The 24,937-nt window shown below is 34.5% G+C and overlaps 1 protein-coding gene across 1 annotated transcript in view; it reads right to left on the minus strand.

Annotated features, from left to right (window-relative positions):
* The window catches only part of Rhogef2 (Rho guanine nucleotide exchange factor 2), a 249,483-nt gene that overhangs the window by 218,520 nt on the left and 6,026 nt on the right, over nucleotides 1–24,937 (minus strand). Inside the window, exons 3-5 of the mRNA XM_071717917.1 lie at nucleotides 23,371–23,420; nucleotides 18,349–18,406; nucleotides 1,973–2,253 (exon numbers count right to left, since the gene is read on the minus strand). Of these exons, the coding sequence (XP_071574018.1) occupies nucleotides 1,973–2,253; nucleotides 18,349–18,406; nucleotides 23,371–23,420 (389 nt within the window). The remainder of the gene's footprint in view (nucleotides 1–1,972; nucleotides 2,254–18,348; nucleotides 18,407–23,370; nucleotides 23,421–24,937) is intronic.

Raw genomic sequence — 24,937 nt, forward strand, 5'->3', positions numbered from 1 at the left:
AGTGTGCTCATCCTTCACCGCTGAGGCGCTCGCCATTAAGTCCTTTTTGGAATTGATGGTCCTTCAGAGGGACCACAGAGACAGACATATTGTGATTTTGTCTGACTGTAAGTCAGCTCTTGAGGCTATACGCAACAATCATTTGAATGTACATAAGAATCGCTACATTATGGAGGCTAGACTTCATCTGTATAGTTTGGAGAGGAACTACGATAGAAGAGTCGTACTCGTCTAAATCCCGGCTCACGTTGGTATCGCTGGGAATGAAATGGCCGATGGTCTTGCTAAGGAGGCTGCGCGTGAGGAGGCTGACCCTAGAATCAAGGTGCCCGTCGGGGACCTGATGGCATATGCCAGGAAAAAGACATGGGACTCTACTCAGGAATCACCAATCAGAGATTCCGAATATAAGGGTATCTTCTATTTTGAGAATTTCTACGATAAACAGCCACTGAGGCCTTGGTTCTGTAAAATCAACGCTGAGAGATATTTCGTGACTCTTATCAATAAATTGAGAGCCAATCATTACAACCTCGGAGTCTCCTTAAAGAGAAAGGGCTATGTGGATGAAGAAAGGTGCGAATGTGGCTACGAGCGTGAGGATTTGGATCACATCTTGTAACGATGTAGTAAATATGATAATTTGAGGGTGAATATGGATGAAGAGCTCAGAACGGAGGGATATGTTGCGGAGATAGATATACACAATCTTATTAAGAGAAGAGATTGGAATATAATATATATATAGTTTTTAAATTTTTAAAAAAGATCGGCTAAGTTATATAAGGTGTTGTGTATCAAGTTTTGAGTTGTTTATTTTGGGCTTAATTTTGTTTGTGTCAGTTTACCCAATCGGGTATGAGGCACCGTAATCTCCCTCACCCGAGGAAACTTTCAAAACCCCCTCCCCCCTCCCCGAACGCACCTATTGACAAATTCTGTCGATTGTCGGTAAAATAGTGCGTAAGGAGGCAGAGAAGCAAAAAGCAAAGAGCAGGAAACAGAAACCAAAGAGCACATTGTAGATTAGCCTTTTTTTAGAAGTATATACAGCAAACAGTTGGCTGCTTTTTTGATAATCACTTTCTTTTATAACGAGTTAAATTCTAATTGCTTTAAAACATTCTTATCCATAATTTTCAAGAAAGAATTTTTTCAGATAATTAGTTGTAGAGATTATCTCAGTCTGCTCTTCGTAAAAAAGGCCAACTCGAAAAATTCTGTAAAAAATATTATCAGCCAACGACAGTAACTAGAAAATTGTTTCCAACGCCACTCTCTTCTTCAAATAAGCGGTATTTTCGAAAAAAAAATAAGTTAAACGTACTGCAAATTGCAATGCTTAAAAATTATTTTTTAGTCGGATCTTTTTGACATTCAAGTCGAGTAGTTTCACATGCAAGTATTTTCCGTGTTGCAAAAATGCATAAGAATGAAAAAATATAAATTATATATTTTTTTAAATATGTCCACTATCCGCACACTATTGCTTTTGAGAATTTTAGAACTTTTATACATAGTTTAATTTATCTTTAAAATAGTTTTAATTTTGTTATTAAAAAATTATAGAATTGTTAGAAATAATAGTAAATGGCAGTCATTTTGAAAAATAAATTTCAAAAAAATATGGAATATAGGTATATTCTACATTTAAAGTTTAAGGGATTCACTTAAAAATAAAAAATAGGCAATTTTTGTGATTTTTTTCTCATAAACAAAAAATCTAGAAACTTGTAATTTTGTATATGTATTTGTTACTATGTTATTATTTTCAATTCTATCACGTTCTGTATAAAAATAACTAATATTTATTAAATATTAATTTCTAAATTATGCGGTTGTTATGTAAATTAAAATATTTGTACACGCTCCTAATCGCCTGCGCTTTGGTTTCGTTCCTGATCTTGCCGCATAAGAAGCAGAAGCGCAGAAAAACAAAGGACAATTAATACATTTTACACTTTATATTTACGTCAACTGGTTGCGGGCCCGTGATTCGAGTGTTACACGGAGCACCGCCCGCCGGTGCGGTGGACGCTCGATGAAGAGAGGTCATCGGTTGCGAGGGAGACATGTTTCCGGCCGCCGACAGACTGACCGGACGTTGATGCTGCTGACTCGTAGCGCCGACTACCCCGACTTGCAGACCAGAGGTTGTTGTTGCTGTGGTCACTGTTGCTATCGCTGCTACTGCTGCCGCGTTGCTCGACGTCACTGGTTTCTGCTGCACCGTCAGTACTACTTGCGTCGATGCTGCAACAAAGTTTAAAGAAAGGATTTATTTGAAACAATCAAAATATCAATTTTTTATATTTTAGAAAATAAAGTAGTGTAGGGATCGAAATAGTCTGACCACCCGATATACGACCGTTACACGTTCGGTATTCGGCGTTATTATTGTTTGTGAACGAAAGGTCGATTCCGAAGCGAGCGGCACGACCTAACCAACCGCGCGAGACACGGGGAGTCGAGCGTTAACCAAGAACGAAGACGGCCGGAAATGGCCCGAAGCCTACATAGTAAATAATCTGTCATCCGAGACAGCGATCACTAAAATAAAATTCTTGTTCTCAACTTTCGGCTATCCAATCCACCTGGTGACCGACAACGGCACTGCTTTTACGAGCAAAAAATTCAAAAAATTTTGCATAACAATTGGCGCAAGACAGAGTTTTACACCACCGCACTTGTCGGCCATCAACGGCGCAGCCGAACGTTTTGTCACCTTCAAATCACACATAAAGCGCATCGTGGAAAGCGGGCATACCATCGACTATGCAGTAAACTTATTCTTGATAGACTATCGTACCACGCCGCATAAATGGCGATTTTTGGCGTGACTCTGGTATAAGGAACCAAAGGGTACCAAACTGCACCAGAACCAATAGCAACTACCGATAGCAACTTTGGTATATGTACCAAACCATACCAAACGATCGCCAAAAATCGCATAAAACGGGAGTGACGCAGGCTAAACTCCTACTAGGCCAAGATATACGAAACCGTTTCTCACTGCTGAGACCAAGTCCATTGGAAGAAAAAGTTAAGCGCAAACAAGACAAAAAAAATCACGAAGGGAAGAGAAGCGTTTTTCAAATCGGACAAAAATGTATGGTATGTGATCATCGCCTAGAAAGTAAAAAGTGGGTTCCGGCAATAATTATAAGCGAATCGGTACCGAACACAACGTACATCGTAGAGGTAGAAGAAATGAAATGGAAGCGTCATGTAAACCAAACCTAACTCAACCCAAGTGACATGTATTTCAAAGAAAAATATGAAATCTTTAAACTGCGCCAATTTCAAAGAGAATATATATATTGTTTTGAAAAATAATTGTGCAACTACTTTTTTTACAAGTTTTTACAAGCAACCAAGTTTTTTACAAGAAAAATTAATTTTATTTTGATTAAATATTTTTATTTTGTACTGTTACCTGTTTAATTCTTTGTGATTAAAATAATTCTTTGTAATATTATAATTTTGTTAAAGAGAATTAAGAAGCTATTACCACTTGGGTTGGAATAGGAAGACCCTTGAATGGGAACACAAAGATATGTACCACTTGGGTTTTATTTTTTAAAAGTTGCACAACAATTATTTTTCAAAACAATATATATATTCTCTTTGCAATTGGCGCAATTTAAAGATTTCACATCTTTCTTTGAAATACATATAATTTGGGTTAAATTAGGTAATATTGTGATATAGTAATTTTGTTAAGGAGAAGTAAAGCTACTACCATTTAGGTTAGATTTTTGGATTTACAGCATTGCCCGTGTACTTGGCGCCTTTCTTTTACCTTTTTTGTAAAAAGTAATTTTGTACTGATATCACGCATTTTGTAGTATTAAGCAGGAATCGACAAAAAATTCCATTTTTTATTTTTTAATTACTCACGAAATTAGCAATAACAACAAATTCAATTTTTATTGAATTAGCAAATTAGTAATTAGTCACAAAAAATTACTAATTACGTAAAAATGAATAATATTTAGATAAAAGTAAATTACGCATTACTTAAAAAATTGGTAAATCGTAAAAGACAAATTTCTAGTTACGTCAAAATGAGTAGGGGAGACCGGGGCTAAACCGTCCGTTTTTTTTTCGGTGCCGATTTTTAACAACAAAATAAATAATTGTAGTTAAATGTGGTATACCACTGTAAAGAGTGAACCTTTAGCTACAAAATTTATATAGGAAATTTTTGTCTACATCGCTTTGTTTAACCGGTATAGAGCAAAAACGACAACGGTGGAAAAATTGAAATCTAAAAAATGCCGGGGTTGAACCGTCCCCCCCCGGGGCTAATCCGCCACACTGCATTTTCAATACATATACATACATCTAATCCTGAAAAATGATAGGGGAACACGCGTGACGGCGTTCCGGTGCCATAGGATCAGCGCGGACTCTCGAGCAACCTAACCAAGCCGCGTTTCTCGCGGGGGAGCGATAAATAGCGACGTTAGAAAAGCTCGCGGTGGAGCGCGACCATTTTACCGACTTGACGGCGTCCTCGCGCCGATTCCTCGACGCGCCGACGACGACGACGACGACGACCACCACCACCACCGACACCACCACCACTACAACGGCGGCGACAATGACGCCGAGACGATGCGGCGAACGCTGGACGATGCGGTCGCACGCGCGACTGTCACTGACACAACGACCAACAACGACGATCTACCGCGCGCGCGGCATGTCAACTCTCGCGCGGAAATCGCGGGATCTCAGAGCCGTGCCGTGCCGTGCCTCGCCCGGCCTCGCCGTACCTCGCCGACGTGACGTAAGCGCGAGCGATCTCGAAAACAACGGTCCGCCATCTTTTCGGTCGGCCAAAACACCCGTTTTGCGACGATACGTGCGTACCATTTCCCTCCTATACAAACTGACGCACGTGCAAGGGAAGACAGAACCTGAAATCGCCGTGAGCTGAAGTCGTGCGCCCGGCGCGCCACAGTGACGAGATTAGCCGGATTAGCCCCGGGTGCTTACAGACGGTTTAGCCCCAAACACAAGTTTCAGGTTTGATCGCCCACGAAATATTAGACATCAACGATAATGAAAAAACTACACTGGATTCGTGTTCAGCATGCATTACTCTTTATAATCACGTACCTCGAGATTTGGAGAGCAAATATTATTGCAGATATTACAATATTTCCACGCGCAGAAAATTTCACTTTTACCTTCCGAAAACACGTTTGCCCTCGTAAAAATTATAACACGGCAGGTAACCTGCCGAAACTCCGTTGGTCACATGGGTACCATAAGCAGCGTTTACAATGTTGATAGCGAGTTCGCACAATATACAGGTTCCGAGATATTTGATTTGGCGGTTCAACCCCGTTGGCGGTTTAGCCCCGGTCTCCCCTACTATCAATCTATTACTTGTTTTATAAATAAATAAAAATTTACGGTTGTTTTTTGGTAAACGTTCTTGAAAACGAGATAAAATAAATATACCTACTAAACGATTAATATAACGGTTGTATAGAAAATTACATTTGTAAATTTGTAAATAAATATAGTAGGTGTGTTATTAAAAATATGCGAGGCGTATGCATATATGAGGAATACGTATATGTTATTAAAAATATATTAATATCTGTGCTCTCTATAACACTAAATTTTAAAAAATTTTAAAAATATTAACTTTCACGATTTTCAAGACTTTCAACAACTTTATTTATAATATTAAATAATTAATAATTAAATAATTAATTAATAATATTAAACAATTCGAAATTTTATCGTGTTCGTACCTGTTCCAAGTGATTCAACGTCTTTTAATCCCATTACTATACCTACATCAATATATCCAGAAATTACAATTGTTGAGATATCCAAAAATATCATCATTAATTACATTGACAACAATTACAACGCATACTGTATATAAGTGTCAACTATCAACAATTAATAAGTATGAGATTTAAGCCACGAATCACAACATGCCACTCATAACATTGTACGGTTCTGCGATTCTATGCGACTAGAGTATACACGATATTGCAAATACGTGTACATACATACACTTCTCTATGCGATCAACACGAGAGTGTAATAGTTGACTGAAGTAGTCACTATAAACTTACGTGCTTACATCATTGGGCATAATTCTCATACTTCCAGTTTTCATACGTGTGCGTCAGAGACAAATAATAATAATTATTTTTATAAAATTTTAAAAAAATATTTATTAATTTCTGATCAAACTCCTATTCATATTATTCATAAAAAAGAAGCGATAAAAAAAGTGTGCAAATTAGAAACTTGTACATTGCTTCCTCATCATTACAGATCACTACCATAGCTCCTATATTATTTTGCTCATAAAGCTCCTCTATGAGGAAGCTTGTATTTTATTTGATGCATAATTATTAGTACTTATTAGTTTGGCTTCCGCATAGAGAAAGCTTTATGAGCAAAATAAAATAGGAGCAATGGTAGCGATCTGTAATGATAAGGAAGCAATGTACAAGTTTCTAATTTGCACACTTTTTTTAATTTTAAATTTAACCTTTTTATGAATTAAAAAAAGGTCAACTTAGTAGCACAAGTGGGGTTTTACAATTGACGTAATGTCAAATCGATGTTGACTTTGGGAGTTCAGGCTACATGGTCCATATATGGACTTCGCATATGAACCTTTGATCGTGTATACAGCTGGATCTAATCAACCAAATCTTAAAGAATTATATATAAAATAGAGGTAGAAAAGGCTGAAGAATATAATAGAATTATAAATAGTCCGATATCTCAAAATTGGCGGAAGTTAGAGCAACCACAAACATTTCTCAAAAAATTCAAAATTTTATAAAGAAAGAACCTTTTTACCGATTATCGTCAAATTCAATACCAACCTTCTTTTAATGATACTCTATATAAAATTACATGTATAACTAATACATGTAACTTTTTAAGCAAAAACTGGTAACTTCACCGATCCTCACCAAATTCAATACTTTCCTTAAGGACGTTCTCCGGTCCTTATACTAGAGAAAATCGATTTTCTTAGGATTTTCTTGAAACTGTGAATATACGTTAATTTAGGTGTGCTTTATGCGTGGTATAAATTTCAGTACCTCTTCCGGTATAAAAAATAAAGATACTGAGCCTCAAAGTTTCAACTTTTACTAATGAAAAGGTTTTCCAGGCCAAACGGTAAGAGATACGAGGTTGGCCAAGAGGACCAAAGTTGCTCCTCTCGTCGAGTTCTATAAGGAAAAAATGCCAAAACTAAAACAAAACTAAATTTAAATTTTTTTTTTAAACTTTGAGGCTCAGTATCTTTATTTTTTATACCGGAAGAGGTACTGAAATTTATACCACGCATAAAGCACACCTAAATTAACGTATATTCACAGTTTCAAGAAAATCCTAAGAAAATCGATTTTCTCTAGTATAAGGACCGGAGAACGTCCTTAAATGATATTCTATCCATCAAATAACTTACACATTTTTTAAGCAGAAATCGGTAACCCTTTCACCGATCCTCGCAAAATTCAAAACAACCTTCCTTTAATGATACTCTATATAAAATTACATGTATACCTTATACACTTTTTAGGCAAAAATCGGTAACCCCTTCACCGATCATTGCCAAATTCAACACCAACCTACCTTTAATGATACTCTATCCATAAAAAAAAATTAAGTTTGATATCTCAAAATTTGCAGAAATTAGAGTAATCATATAGATTTTTTTAGATAGAAATCGGTAACCCCTTTATTATTAGCAATTTTTATTAATTCTATTATATTATTCAGTTTTTTTTCTATCCCTATTTCATATATAATTCTTTAAGATTTGGTTAATCAGTTCTTGAGTTATAGAAATTTCGGTAAATTTGACACACGCACGCACGCACGCACGCACGCACGCACGCACGCACGCACGCACGCACGCACGCACGCACGCACGCACGCACGCACGCACGCACGCACGCACGCACGCACGCACGCACGCACGCACGCACGCACGCACGCACGCACGCACGCACGCACGCACGCACGCACGCACGCACGCACGCACGCACGCACGCACGCACGCACGCACGCACGCACGCACGCACGCACGCACGCACGCACGCACGCACGCACGCACGCACGCACGCACGCACGCACGCACGCACGCACGCACGCACGCACGCACGCACGCACGCACGCACGCACGCACGCACGCACGCACGCACGCACGCACGCACGCACGCACGCACGCACGCACGCACGCACGCACGCACGCACGCACGCACGCACGGCACGCACGCACGCACGCACGCACGCACGCACGCACGCACGCACGCACGCACGCACGCACGCACGCACGCACGCACGCACGCACGCACGCACGCACGCACGCACGCACGCACGCACGCACGCACGCACGCACGCACGCACGCACGCACGCACGCACGCACGCACGCACGCACGCACGCACGCACGCACGCACGCACGCACGCACGCACGCACGCACGCACGCACGCACGCACGCACGCACGCACGCACGCACGCACGCACGCACGCACGCACGCACGCACGCACGCACGCACGCACGCACGCACGCACGCACGCACGCACGCACGCACGCACGCACGCACGCACGCACGCACGCACGCACGCACGCACGCACGCACGCACGCACGCACGCACGCACGCACGCACGCACGCACGCACGCACGCACGCACGCACGCACGCACGCACGCACGCACGCACGCACGCACGCACGCACGCACGCACGCACGCACGCACGCACGCACGCACGCACGCACGCACGCACGCACGCACGCACGCACGCACGCACGCACGCACGCACGCACGCACGCACGCACGCACGCACGCACGCACGCACGCACGCACGCACGCACGCACGCACGCACGCACGCACGCACGCACGCACGCACGCACGCACGCACGCACGCACGCACGCACGCACGCACGCACGCACGCACGCACGCACGCACGCACGCACGCACGCACGCACGCACGCACGCACGCACGCACGCACGCACGCACGCACGCACGCACGCACGCACGCACGCACGCACGCACGCACGCACGCACGCACGCACGCACGCACGCACGCACGCACGCACGCACGCACGCACGCACGCACGCACGCACGCACGCACGCACGCACGCACGCACGCACGCACGCACGCACGCACGCACGCACGCACGCACGCACGCACGCACGCACGCACGCACGCACGCACGCACGCACGCACGCACGCACGCACGCACGCACGCACGCACGCACGCACGCACGCACGCACGCACGCACGCACGCACGCCGCACGCACGCACGCACGCACGCACGCACGCGCACGCACGCACGCACGCACGCACGCGCGCACGCACGCACGCACGCACGCGCGCGCGCGCGCGCGCATACGGACATTTTTTAAAATTCCGATTTTCCGACGTTTTAGAACATTCTGAACACATTAGCATCAAAAACTAAAAAAACAATTTTTTCTTTGGTCTTTTCTATCCCTATTTCATATATAATTCTTCAAAATTTGGTTGATTAGACCTAGCTTTATATGCGATCAAAGGTCCATATACGAAGTTTATGAAAACAAACTTCCTCTATGAGAAAGCAATAAAATTGATAAATAATTAAATGTCTCCTAATAAGAATGAGAGAAATTACTGACAGACTTGAGATAGCTGTACCTACTAAAAACTACAGCAGAATTATTATGTAACATACAAAACTATCTAATATCGACCAGCGTCTTATTTCCATGCTTGTAACGATGCTTTTATCGAACAATATTATTTAAAAAATAAAAAATATTTATATCCAGAATTCTTTATAAAATGGTTAAATACATTCAAAATCATACAGAAACTCTATTAGTAGAACACACAGAACTCTTGAAAATAAAAAAATTCTTTAAGAAAATAATGTTTCTCGTCAGAACATACTCTGCATAAAATCTATATATATAAGTACCGGACGTCTGTCTGTCTGTCTGTCTGTACGCGAACTACTTATTCGTTAGTGGACCAATTTTTTATCGAAAGTATATGAAGTAGGGGTAGAATTTTCCGGGGAGTGCCATAAAGTGTATAGTTTTCCATTACCGATTTTTTGGAAGCCGGTACCAAAATTTTTCCAATTTTTCGGGAAATAACTGACCGAATGTCAAAGAATTGTATATGAAGTAGGGGTAGAATTTTCCGGGAAGTGCTATAAAGTGTATAATTTTTTGTTACCGATTTTTTGGAAGCCGGTACCGAAATTTTTCCAATTTTTTGGGAATTAATTGACCGAATCTCAAAGAATTGTATATGAAGTAGAGATAAAATTTTCCAGGGAGTGCCATAAAGTGTTTAATTTTTCGTTACCAATCTTTTTGGAAACCGGTATCAGAAATTTTTCAAATTTTTCGGTTCAAAAATTTTATTAATTTTTCGAGGATGGGTTTAATTGCCGAGGATGGAAACCGGTTCGGACGAGATTGCGACGAGGGGTTTAATTTTTAAGTAATGTAACGATCTACCGCTTTTGTTGAAACAGGTTCAAAAATTTTAATAATTTAATTTTACATTAATCTACCGATTTATCGATTTAGTTAAAACCGGTGCCAAAATTTTTCTAATTTTCCGGGGAGTGCCATAAAGTGTATAATTTTTCGTTACCGATCTTTTTGGAAACCGGTTACGAAATTTTTCCAATTTCTCGAGAATTAATTGATCGAATTTCAAAGAATTGTATATAAAATAAAGGTAGAATTTCCTGGGGTTTGCTATAAAGTGTATAATTTTTTGTTACCGATCTTTTGGGAAACCGGTTACAAATTTTTTTTAATTTTTCGGGAATTAATCGAGCGAATCTTAAAGAATTACATATGAAATAGAGGTAGAATTTCCCGGGGATTGCTATAAAGTGTATAATTTTTCGTTACCAATCTTTTTGGAAACCGGTTAAAAATTTTTTTCCAATTTTTCGGGAATTAATTGACCGAATCTTAAAGAATTATATATGAAATAGGAGTCAAGTGTTTCAAAATTTTTTTAATTTTTGGAGGATAAGTTTAATTTTTTATTAATGGATAATTTTTCATTAATGAATCGATTTTCTTGAAACCGGTGCCAAAATTTTTCTAATTTTTTGATGATTTTGAAAAGAGAAAATTAAATGGAAGAAAATGAAAGAGAGTTAATAATGGTGGGTCAACGGAGGGTGAAAACGCGCGAGGCACGAGCAAAAAAAAATTTAAAGACTTTAATATAGGGGATTACATTTTTGAAATATTTGACAATATGCTAATCTGCATCTATAATATTATCTATTATTTTTTATTTTTTAAAAAAGAATTCGAAGATGTAGGTTAGAGTTTGAGAAGAAAGAATATCAAAGGTGCTCCTAAGTAATGAGTGAGTTTGGGGAGAGGGGAATAGATTTTGAGCCCGCGCTTTGCGCGGGTGAAAAATCTAGTACCTAAATAAGGTCAAAATTATTTTACAACACAAACATTGACGAAAATCGGCCAGTGTCTCACCTACATCTTTTTCGAGTAATAACAATTGTTTAAAAAATATAGAAACTACTTTTCTTGTCAGAACACTCTACATAAAATATCTACATAAGGTCACAACAATTTTACAACAGAACAGAATTGTCATAAATTGACCAGTGTCCCATCTTTTTGGAGTATAAAAATTACTTAATTTAAAAAATAATGCTTGTTATCAGAATTTGGCATGAAATGCTTAAGTAAAATCAAAACTACAGTAGAACTCTTTTATAAAACACAGAACTAGAAAAAATCTACCAACTACCTATGTCAATTTGATCTATTTTCATAGTGAAAGCTTATACATTTTTCTTTTTTCTTCTGAAAAAGACATAAATATATTACGTATGTGAAGCTGGCATTTCATTTTGCAAAAACTCACAAATCACTATTGAGAGTTCTGGCTTCCTTTTCAATAGTGTTAGAATTCAGGATAGGTTGAACAAATAGTTTCGCTCATTAAAACAAAAAAAATAGATCCGGACAAACTGAGACGCCAGGATCACGTAGCGTCTCACTTTGTCCTACACGAGTTTTGCCACCATATTTTGTCAGATTTTGCGAGATTTATAGCTCTACAGGAATTTTATAAAGAGCAAAAAAGCATATAAAAGAAAAAATATAACTAAATAATCATCACAATGTAATAAGCTTACTGAGTTAAAATGCTGAAATCTCAAAGTTCTGATTTATATAAAATGCTTTTCGTATACTTCTTAGCATACATTCTCTAAAGAGTTGCAGCTTACTAGCGCTGTTGTATGATTTTTAAATAAATGAATATTGCCTGAGCGCAATGTATTTAGAATAGAATGCTGGATGAAATCTCGGAGTTTCAGCTTATATAAAATATTTTTCGTATAGTTCTGAGCATACTTTAATATTTTCTAAAGAGTTTTCTGGCACTAGCAATGTTGCATGATTTTTAAATAAATTAATACTGCCCGAGAGTAATTTTTGTGATCTGAGAAAGGTATAGACACCTATGTGTCTCAGTTTGTCCGGATCCATTTTTTTGTTTTAATGGGCGAAACTATTTGTTCAACCTATCATGAATTCTAGAACTATTAAAAAGAAAGCCAGAACTCTCAATAGTGATTTGTGAGTTTTTGCAAAATGAGATGCCAGCTTCACATACATAATATATTAATGTCTTTTTCAGAAAAAAAATTGTATAAGCTTTCACAGGCTTTCCAGCGACCCATCATGTTAAAAAAAGTGAGAAAAGTGAGTTTTCTCGAGGTAAAAGTGAGTAAATAGTGAGTAAATAGTGTGTAATAGTGAGAAATAGGGAGATAAAAATGAAAAGTTTTTGTATATGTAAGTTTTTAGTTTCAAGTACTTAAATAGTTTTTGAATTATTTTACGATTGTTTTTCGAAGAAGGCCGCCCTCAAAGTAAATATTCTTTTTGTTTAATTAAAACATGAATTCGTTTATCACATATATTTTCTGCTGCTTACATTTCTGACTAGCACTAACACGTAAAAGTTCTGACTATAAGTTTCAAAAACTAAATATTTAATAAATATTTATCTTAATAAATCTTTATAATATCTTATAACAAAGTAAATAAAATTTGCGGAACGATTAAGTATAAAATAAAAAAAGAATATGTTCAAGATGTTCATTGCAGTCTCGGAACTTTGGTTGGTGCGGGCTTGAGGAAAGAAATAATAAGCCCTGACTTTCTTTTTTCAATTTTAATTTGTAGTTTGCTTGACACTTCTTCTTTCTCCTTTATTTCTTTCCTTAAAACGTTAGCACCTTCCAACATTCCTTGCGCGACTATGACGTCTTCAATTTTATTGTCTTTTAGTGCTTGTTTCAGTCGAGTATTCACTTCACTTAATAGCTTATCAAATGCTTTTTTTTTAACTATTTCTACTTGTTTTGCCTCTTTATATTGTTTTTCTAATGTTTCAATGTCTTGTCGCGTTTTGTCTTGCTCTCGACGCGTCTCTTCTCTTTGACGGATTTCTTCTTGCTTTCCTTTTTCCCGCGACTTTTCCAGTTCCTGACGTATTTTCTCCTCTTCTAAATATTTCTTATATTTGGAATGCGCAAAGCGGGCGGATGTTATAAGAGTTTCAGGTATATGCACATGATCAACTCGCCCATTGTTCTTGCGCACGGCCTCTTTGACATACAACTTGGCATTAAGCGTTCTTGCTTTCATTCGGACATTATTCGAAGTCAAAATCTTCCCCGAAATTGAGAAGCCTCTCTCTACATCGGCACTCCCATGCAAAAGAGTAAGGGCAGCATTCACTGCACGTTCTAGTTGTGGGTATCTGGGAGTCCCTACGGCGTTCTTTATGTCAAAAATTTGCCGCCAGTAGTGATCCACACGCAGCGGTACATCTTTATTTTTATTCCGCATCTCAAGATGTGCTTCATCCATCTGCAGAAGCTTCCACTCGTCCATCAATGTACTCTCGGTTACGTCTAGGGGTAGAACTCGTGCCACCTTCACGATGTGTCTGATGCTCTCTAGTTTCATCACATCCTCAGGGGCTAAGCACTTGAAATACTTGAGGACTCCTCCTGAAACCAGAATTGTCTTTTCCAGTAAATGTCGCACGCCTGCAATGAAATGCTCCTGAATATTTTTTCTGAAGCCTAATCCTACGGAATCCTTAGTTTTACGAAGGATGTTTTCAGCTGCATCGCCACAGTTGACAGATGCCAAGGGCAACAGATTTTCTGAGCTGAAGGTAGTTGTACTTTGGACGTCAAGAAGAGTTTCTGGTTTGCATACTCGGCCCATGATGGTTGCTGTTAAAGTATAAACTTCTTTGTAGAGCACGTGAATAAGGGGTTCATTCTTTTGAAACACTAAACAAAACCGTTCAAAAATAGACGCGCTTTCGATAATAAAAGCAACTTCTGCTTTTCTACTGGTGCTTTTAAGAGCAGAGACGATTTTTTGATACTGCACCGTACTCATAAGTTTTTTCACGGAGTTTCCATTCTTCTTCGGTATGTCTTCCAGAAAATAACGTTGTAAAGCGGGCCACTGTTCGATCAGTCTCGCTGCTGCAGGTTTAAGAGTGAGCCATCTAATGGGGACATGTTTCAGGAAACGATATGACGGTACTTTGTTATAATCTTGAGCCTTTTCGTACTCCTCCCATCTTGAAGGCCAGCCATCAAAAAATGCAAAGACGATCACAATGAGATCCACTGTATCAGCTCCGAATTCTTCAATGGCTTTTCCAAATGCATTATGAACTACATGCAAATTGCATGAGCCGATGTCTATGAGTCCCTTACCTCGATCTTCCTTAACAGTTTCATTCATTAATCTAAAAACTTTTTTATTGACATTTGGTCCATCTGAAGCAAGCATCAAGAACTTCGAAATTCGAACACCCGCTATAAATCAAACCTTTCTCCTGCGTCTCGCGTACAATTTTCCAGATACAAATTATATTTCTTTGTAATAAACATACATTAATAATTTTTCTTCTATTTATGAATCAAAATTTGCTCAAAATAGTGAGAAAAGTGAGAAATTTCAAAAATAGTGAGTTTAAGTGAGCGTTTTTTTCAAAAGTGAGAAATAGTGAGAAAAGTGAGTCGCTGGAAATTTCACTACAAAAATAGATCAAATTTTTTTATAGATTTGTGATAAAATACAATTTTTACAAAAAAATCTCGTATATCTCAGAAATTATGATTTTGTTATATTATACTTCAGATTTAAAAAATTTAGAATTTTTTTAAAAATATAATGGCAAAATCCAAGGTATCTTATTTGAAAAATATAATTTTAAACTGCTAATTATTATATTTCTATTTGCTCTCTAAAATCATAATCTTTGATATACTAACTTTTATTTTCTTGGAATTTTTATGTAATAGAACAATTTTTTCGCTGATTTCTTGTATGCTACAAAATTTTAAAAATTACTTTTTTTCAAAACAATTTCCCATTTTGAATAATTTACTGTATAACAGTACTTTCCAAATAAGTAGATAAGTAGAATAAGTAGACTGAAATTTATTGCAAACTAGATTTTTTACCCACGCTTTGCACGGGCTCAAAATCTATTCCCCTCTCCCCAAACTCACCCATTAATTAAGAGCACCAATAGAACCTCATAAAACCCCCAATTTTTAACCTCATAGTAGCCATCCCTATAAAATCAGTAATCTTTTGGTACCAGTTTCATCAAAATCATCAACAACAAATTAGAAAAATTTTGGCACCAGTTTCAAGAAAATCAATCCATTAATAAAAAATTATCCATTAATGAAAAATTAAACTCATCCTCCAAAAATTAAATTCTATTATATTCTTTAGTTCTTTCTACTCCTATTTCATATATAATTCTTTAAGATTCGGTCGATTAATTCCCGAAAAATTGGAAAAATTTCGGTACCGGCTTCCAAAAAATCGGTAATGAAAAACTATACACATCATGGCACTCCCCTGGAAATTCTACCCCTATTTCATATACTTTTGGTAAGTATTTTATATACAATTCTTTGAGATTCGGTCAATTATTTCTCGAAAAATTAGAAAAATTAAAAAAACAGGTTTCCAGAAAATCGGTAATGAAAAACTATACACATAGTGGCACTCCCTGGAAAATTCTATCCCTATTTCATATACTTTCGGTGAAAATTCGATTCAGGGGTTTGGGCTGGGCGTTGATGAGTGAGTGAGTGAGTGAGTGAGTGAGTGAGTGAGTGAGTGAGTGAGTCAGTCAGTCAGGACATCTTCCTTTATATATATAGATGATAGATGATATAGGTGATATAGATATGTTTTATTAGTCCAGGCGACGGGGAGAAAAAAAAGGGTCTACATGGGATTAAGTCAAGAAGTGTTAAAAATTAATGAAGCTGTAGATTTTTGTGACCCTAAAAACATACTAAATTTGCAACCTCGACATTTTTCCGCCGGTGCCGCCATCTTGAAATAATGACGCCGAAAACCAGTTTTTTGCGAATATCTCGTTTCCACTGAAATTTAGAGCAAAAGTATCTGATACAAAGTTGTAAAGCACAAAATTTCCTACAACTTTTGTTCCAAATACTTTTTTCTCGGATAAATAGTCAACGAGTTATAGCGGAGGAAAATGGAGAGCTTTTTTGCAATTTGTAAAAATAGATTTTTCCTGGATTTGAAAGATTAATTGTTATCGTTATTATATTATTATTATATCATTATATATGTAAGTACGTATAAATTAGCACCATTTGTAGTAAAATCTTTGTAGAGGAACGAGTCTGGAAGCAATCGAAAGCTGAGAGTTTAAGTTTTAGAATGCTTTTTTAAACATCGCTCTGCAATTATTTTTCACGAAGATACGTAATTAAATGACGTAAAACCACTTAAATTGGTTAGAAAAAAAATTGCAATTCAATAATCAAAATGCATATATTTTGCAAGCTCATAAATTAGTAAACAATATTTAGTCGCAAAATAATTAATTTCATTCATTTTAAGTACAGTTCTCCCTTAAGCCGGAAAAATGTGGAGTGGTTTTCTTGCGAAGGAGTTGTAGCTCAATAATCAAAATACGCGTATTTTAAGAGTTTATTCTTAGAATTTATACGCTATACAAATTATATCCGTGATACAATATATTTTAATTCTTCTCAATATTTTTCTCTTGAGTTGCATCAATTAAAGGATTGTTTGGGGATTAAGAAAGTAAGCTCAAAAATCGAAACTATATCACTTTAAAAGCTCATAAATAGCTCCTAATTCTGCCACAAAGATCGATTCAATATCTCTATTTTTAAGTAGTGCAGTGGGCTGAGTCAAAATGTTGACTCACCCATACAGCACAAAATGTTTTCAAAAAATATTTTTGAATATTTCTATAAAAATATTGCAAGAAATATTTTAAAATGGTTTTAGGAATATTTTAAAAAAGTTAAAAAACCTTTTGTGATAACATTTTTAAGAATATTTTGAGAATCTTTTAAAAATATTTATAAAAATGTTCTTCTTTATCACCCAGGAAATATTTTCTTAAATATTTGAAATATATTTTTGAAATATTAATTTAAATCAACATATTTATTGTTTTATAATCTTGTTCCAAAATATTTAAAAATATTTTAAATCTATTATTGGTTCTAAAATCTTTTTTCAAATATTTTTGAAATATTATGAAATATTCTTAATTAAAAGATGCATAATAGCGCATCTTTCCGTGCTAGTTTGGAACGACGCTGCTAGGCGGCGCATAATGGTAAGACTAACTCGTAAGTAAATTTCAGTTGAGGGCTAATATAAGCAGGTCTCTGGCGAAGCAAAATCATGACATTCACAAGATAGATATGTATATTTTTCAAATATATAAAAAAAAAGATGTACCTATACTTTACAGATATTAAAAAAATCTTTCAAACATGAAACACAATTATTACTTATTGGGTTAAACATATTTTATTTTTTGAAGTAATATTTCTAAAAGATTTTACAAATATTATTAAATATATTTATTTGCAATCTTATAAAAATATTTTTAAAAATATTTTTCTGACATGATCTGGCGGACATAGAAACATTCAAAAAATATTTTTGTGAATTATTTTAATCTTCCTAAAAAATATTTAAAAAATATTTTAAAAACATTTTGTGCTCTATGGGCAGCTCCCTCCCACAAAAAATTATAAATTCCTGCCCAGTGTGACAAGCTCAAAATTTTTAATCTTACACTACTTGTTTTTTAATTTCTACAAAGTAGGGGAAGGCCAGCTCAACAGAGGTAATAGCATATTCCACAGTATTAAAAATTCTTCAATTTAACAAATAAAATATAAATTAAAAAATAAAAATACTTACATTTTATAAGCTGAACCACATCAGTATGCGTAGATTGCATTACATTGACTCCATTTACCTTCAACACAAAAAAAAACTAATATTATACTCTGGGAAAAATAAAGACCCTACTTTGAGGTCCACGATTATGCGTAACTAAAAATCGTAATTAGCTATTCTATCTATTTCGAAGATTTTTAAGTTATACTAGTCAATTCTCTCAATTAGTTCTGTCAATATTCAGTTATGCAAAACTAATTTTCACTTAAGGGACACTAACCAAAATGTTAATTAGGGTTATGACATCCAAATAATTTGATTATCTAAAATCGTGGGCTCCAAAGTATATTATATATATATATATACACACTTCTCACAAAAATTAAAGGAACACTAAATTTTTCTTTAAAAATAGATAAAATTCAAGCAGCTGTAACTTTGTTAAAAATTGTGCAAATTAGAAATTTGCACTTGGCTTCCTCATCAAATTAAGATGTGGAAATTTGCACATAGCAAAGTCACAATTTTGAAGTGAGAGAGTAGGAAATTAGCAAATTAAATACACAACATATTGCTATTTTTAGTTTTTTTAGTTTTTTTTAGTGAATGTACATAATTATGTACACAGGCCCCTAAAGGGTTAAGTGTGCAAGTAGAAACCTTCGTTCACAAAGCTTCCTCTATGAGGAAGCTTTTATTTTATTTAATGTATAATTATTAGTATTTATTTGTATTGGCTTCCTCATAGAGGAAGCTTTGTGAGCAAAGGTTTCTACTTGCACACTTAACCCTTTAGGGGCCTGTGTACATAATTATGTACATTCACTAAAAAAACTAAAAAAACTAAAAAAAACTAAAAATAGCAATACGTTGTGGATTTAATTTGCTAATTTCCTACTCTCTCACTTCAAAATTGTGACTTTGCTATGTGTAAATTTCCACATCTCAATTTGATGAGAAAGCCAAGTGCAAATTTCTAATTTGCACAATTTTAATTTGATGAGGAAGCCAAGTGCAAATTTCTAATTTGCACAATTTTTTTTTCAAATTTTTTCATAAAATTTACAAGCTGCATCTTCTTACTTTTTTCCTAAAAGTCTATCTACCTCTATCCTTCCTTAACTTTCTTTAATTATACTTTTTCGTTTATATTAATTTTGTTTTTGATCACGTATAAAGCTGAGTCTAATCAACCAAATCTTTAAAAATTATATATGAAATAGGGGTAGAAAAGACTGAAAAATATAATAAAATTAGAAATAGATCGATATCTCCAAATTTGCGGAAGTTAGAGCAACCATGGATATTTCTAAAAAAATTCAAAATTTTTTTAAAAAGGAACCCCTTTACCGATCATCGCCAAATTCAATACCAACCTTCCTTGAATAATACTCTATCAATTAAAAAAAAACATCCCAATATCTAAAAAATTACGGAAGTTATACCATAAACAAAAAAAAAGATAATTCAACACCAACCTACCTTTAATGATACTCTACGATTTTTCGACGTTTTCGAACATAAGTAACACATTGGCATCGAAAACTCAAAAAACAATTTTTACTTCGGTCTTTTCTACCCCTATTTCATATATAATTCTTTTAAATTCGGTTGATTAGACTTAGCTTTATATGCGAGCAAAATTGTAGACCTTTGATCGCGTATAAAGCTGGGTCTAATCAACCAATTCTTAAAACATTATATATAAAATAGGAGTAGAAAAAACTGAAAAATATAATAAAATTAGAAATAGATCGATATCTCCAAATTTGCAGAAGTTAGAGCATAAACAAACATTTCTACAAAAATTCAAAATTTTATTAAAAAAGAACCGCTTTACCGATCATTGCCAAATTCAATCCCAACCTTCCTTACATGATACTCTATCGATTAAAAAAAAATGCACTCCGATATCTAAAAAATTACGGAAGTTAGAGCATTAACGGACAACAGAAGCGTTACATACATACACACACAGACACACACACACACATACACACGGACATTTTGTACAAAAGTGATTTTTCGACGTTTTAGAATATTCTAAACACTTTGCCAAAGATACTTGAAAAAAAAATTTTTTCACGAAAACAAAGCTTCTTCTATGAGGAAGCAAAATGAACAAAATTTAAATTAAAAAAAGGATTTTAAAGTTTGAAATTTCTACTTTCGAAAGATTACTATTATTTTTTAGTTTCTGTGAGTTTGATAATTTTTACATATAGAAAACTATGAGCAAAATAGAAAATTTTTCTCTCACTTTGTGGGCCTGTCACATGCACAAAAAATAATCTGCAAAAATTTTCGACTTTCTAACGTGAAAGCTTGAAGTTTTCCTTAAAAAATCTTTTTTTTTATGTTTCTACAATTTTTTGTTACTGAGTTATCACGGATTGAATAAGAAATGAGCATTTTGACTTTAATTGTTCATAACTCCCTCTTAAAAATCATCATATCGCAATTCAAAAAATAGATTCTTAAAGTTGAAACTTTGCTCTATTAAACGGTATAATTGCCCAATTTTTTAAAATAACATGTAGACATGATACAAATAGATGAAAATAATGTAAAAATTAGCGATTTTTCCCTTTTTTATTTTGACCCAGAAAACAATTGTGCAGAACAACAACACAAATTTATTCTTTATGTTTTTTTGTTCTTTTAAGTATCTGCATTAAAAAAAAATTTGCCAAATAGTTAGAGATTTTTTTCATGGTGGCCACTATGGTTTTATAGAGCAAAACGTACAAAAGATTGTAAAATTGCTTAAGGAGGATACACAAAATTGAGTTTTGGGAACTGTTAGGGGAACGAATAAATCTTACATATTCTTACGTATTTTGAGTCGTAGAATTCGAAAATGGCCATAAAAATTATGTCTATAGAGAAAACGTGGAAAAGGAAGGAAAATGCAGAAAGACGAAATTGTTTAAACTCCCAGACGTAATTTTTTTTTTACATTTTTTTACATATTTTTAGTCTTCTCACATAGCTGGCTCAAGATTCTGTGACTCAATATACGTAAGAAAACGTAAGAAAACTTCAGAAAATTACGTCTGGGGATGTAAACAATTTTATATTTTTCCCATTTTCCTTCACTTTCCACGTTTCCCCACTACAGACGTTATTTTTATGATCATATTCAGATTCTACAACTCAAAATACGTAAGAAAACATGAAAAAATTACGTCTGGGAGTTTAAATGATTTCATGTTTTTCCGCATTTTCCTTTATTTTCTCCCCTATAGACATAATTTTTATAGCCATTTTCAGATTCTACGACTCAAAATACGTAAAAATACTTAAGATTTATTCGTTTCCCTAACAGTTCCCAAAACTCAATTTTGCGTATCCTCCTTAAGCAATTTTACAATCTTTTATACGTTTTGTTCCATAAAACCATAGTGGCCACCATGAAATAAATCTCATAGCTATTTGGCAAATTTTTTTTTAATGCAGGGTACTTAAAAGTACAAAAAAACATAAAGAATAAATTTGTGTTTTGTTCTGCACAATTATTTTCTGGGTCAAAATTTAAAAAACAAAAAATCGCTAATTTTTACATTATTTTCATCCGTTTGTATCATGTCTACATGTTATTTAAAAAATTTGGGCAATTATACCGTTTAATAGAGCAAAGTTTCAACTTTAAGAATGTTTTTTGAATTGTGATACGATGATTTTTAAAAGGGAGTTATGAGCAATCAAAGTCAAAATGCTTATTTCTTATTCAATCCGCAATAACTCTGTAACAAAAAATCATAGAAACATTAAAAAAAAAAAAGATTTTGCAAGGAAAACTTCAAGCTTTCACGTTAGGAAGTCGAAAATTTTCGCAGATTTTTTTTGTGCACGTGACAGGCCTACAAAGTGAGAGAAAAATTTTCTATTTTGTCCAGCTCGTAGTTTTCTATATGTAAAAATTACCAAACTCACAGAAACTAAAAAATAATAGTAACCTTTCGAAAGTAGAGATTTCAAGCTTTAAAATCCTTTTTTTAAATTTAAATTTCGTTTATTTTTAACAAAGTCACAGCTGCTTGAATTTTGTCTATTTTTAAAGAAAAATTTAGTGTTTCTTTAATCTTTATGAAAAGTGTGTATATATATATATATATACATACTATATATCTATACTTTGGAGCCCACAATTTAATATAATCAAATTTTATATGTATATATAGACAAATGTCTTTCATATATAACATTTTATTTATTATAACAATAAAGAACTGATAACCTTATAGATATACACTAATTTCTTTCAATTTAAAGAATTATATTTTAGATGTTTTAATAAAACAAATTATAAAATGAGTTAAATATTCTATGTTTAGATTAAATCACAAATGTGCTAGATTTTTTCGTATATTTTTTATTCTTTTATTTTTCTAGTTTTATGCTTTTTTGTATTTTTCTCACTAATCCCTATTTAGCATTTGACTAAACATACGTGACAAAACAGTAGAAAATTAGTTCAAAAGAAAAAAGATAAGAAATAAGGAAATATAGAATAAGAAAATAGAATTTTGATTGTATTATGTGATGATTATACTGTAGAAAGAATTTATTCTTTATAATATACTGTTTATAACATACTTTATAATATACTATTTATTATAATTATACTATTAAAAAGAAATTTTTTTAATTTAAACAGATTTGTAATCCTTAATCTATCAACGTTGTGATATTTTTATCAAACAATAATCAAATGTACATCAATTAAAGTCTTATCATGTAAAATCTAGGTATAAAATCCATTTAGAAGAATTAGATACATATCTACAAATGCAAACGGTTGACTATACAATAATGCATTGCAATAAGTAGTATAAGTACAAGATAAAAATATCCCACATTCAAACATGCACACTAAATTGTTCTAGTATATAAAATAAAATTTTCCAGATAAACGTGAAGAGTTATAAATCAAAAAATGATATATGTAGTATATCACACATGGAATAGAAGTAATTAACAATCTAGACTAACAAGCTTCCTGTAGCTTTTTTTCAGTAAACCTTATTATCTTGTATTCACCTTGATTATTTTGTCACCTGCATGAAGACCAGCTCTTGCTGCTGCACCACCTAAAATACACCATTCTTGTAAAAATATTAATAAACTATAAGAATGTATGTATGGGACATTCTATGCCAATGGATTTGACCCTCGACCTTTTGGATTTGGTCCGCAATTTTTTATGTTATTGTTCCAACTCTAAAATGCACTCAAATTTTTTTTAGATTTTTTTTATAAATTTAATTTATTTATAATTTTTTAAACTGACATATCGTTGGCCGCAATTTAAAAATCTGAAAAAATTATCAAAAATCTTATGTTATATATATAACAATATATATAAATGTTCAAGCAACAGCCTACAGTGGACTGACTTATGCTTCTAATTTTTTCAATGTTTTTTTTTTCAAAAAAAAGTTCGAAAAAAGCTAAAAAAAATAGGAGCAAACGTTGGCCCACTCTGAGTCAAGGCTTAAAAATTTTGATATCTGATATAGGATTTTTGAGAATTTTTTCAGATTTTTAAATTGTGGTCAACAATATGTCGGCTTAAAAAATTATAAATAAATCAAATTTATAAAAAAAATCTAAAAAAAATCTGAGTACATTTTAGAGTTGGAACAATAACATCAAAAATCACAAACCAAATCCGAGAGGTCAAGGGTCAAACCTAGGCGATTTGGCATGGAATACCCCATATATAGATACAACTGTTGCTATAAAAAGTATGTGTATAATCATATATATTATTTAGTAATAATTTATTAACTTTTAGAGGACTACAGAAATAACATCTTTAATTATAAAAAAAGAAATGCTCCTTTAAATTAGTATTTAAAAATTTTTAAAGTTACTAATTACAAATTTGAGATCATGATTGCAAGATTTAAAATAAACAATTCAATGGCCATTAATTAGTTAATTTTCGTATATATAAATTAATCTATATCAAACTTGATATCAATGATTTTTTTGAACAGCCTATAAATTCCATGAAAATTACAAGCATAACACAAATCGATACATATATTATCTATTTGATCATTGTATTAAATGTGTTATTTTTAATTTCAACGTTGGATTCGTAAACTGATAAATTTAATAAATTTAAAGACAGTTGTATATACTGATTTGTACATGGTTCAAGAAAATCTAAAAAGATTCTATTCGTAGTGTCGTGAAATATAAGTGTCTCAAAATTGGTATCAGTAAATTTTATATACATTAGCTTAAGGATGTTCTGGCGCTAACTTTCTAACATTGACAATAGCCTGAAAATTTAATACAGGTATTGTTTCTATTTATTATCTGAACATGTGTGCAAAACCTGAAATGGATTCTCTAACCCGTTTTTAATTTTACATGAGTTCTTATGAAATAACAGCATACTCTCACTTATATAAACAAAATTATAAGGAAGTACCATTGACAATATTCTGAAACTTTGTTTGTGAATAAATAAAATACTGAGCAACGTTTCTAAAAAAGTTGATACTGCTTCACTGACGCATTCTCAAGTTATTAATGAAAAAGCAATGTAAAATTCTGAAAATAGGTTAAGATACATAGGGCTAGAAAGGTAAAT

The sequence above is a fragment of the Temnothorax nylanderi genome, unplaced genomic scaffold, assembly GCF_030848795.1.
Source record: "Temnothorax nylanderi isolate EJ_2023f unplaced genomic scaffold, tnyl_v1.0 TNYL_tig0229_pilon, whole genome shotgun sequence".
Classification (NCBI taxonomy): domain Eukaryota; kingdom Metazoa; phylum Arthropoda; class Insecta; order Hymenoptera; family Formicidae; genus Temnothorax; species Temnothorax nylanderi.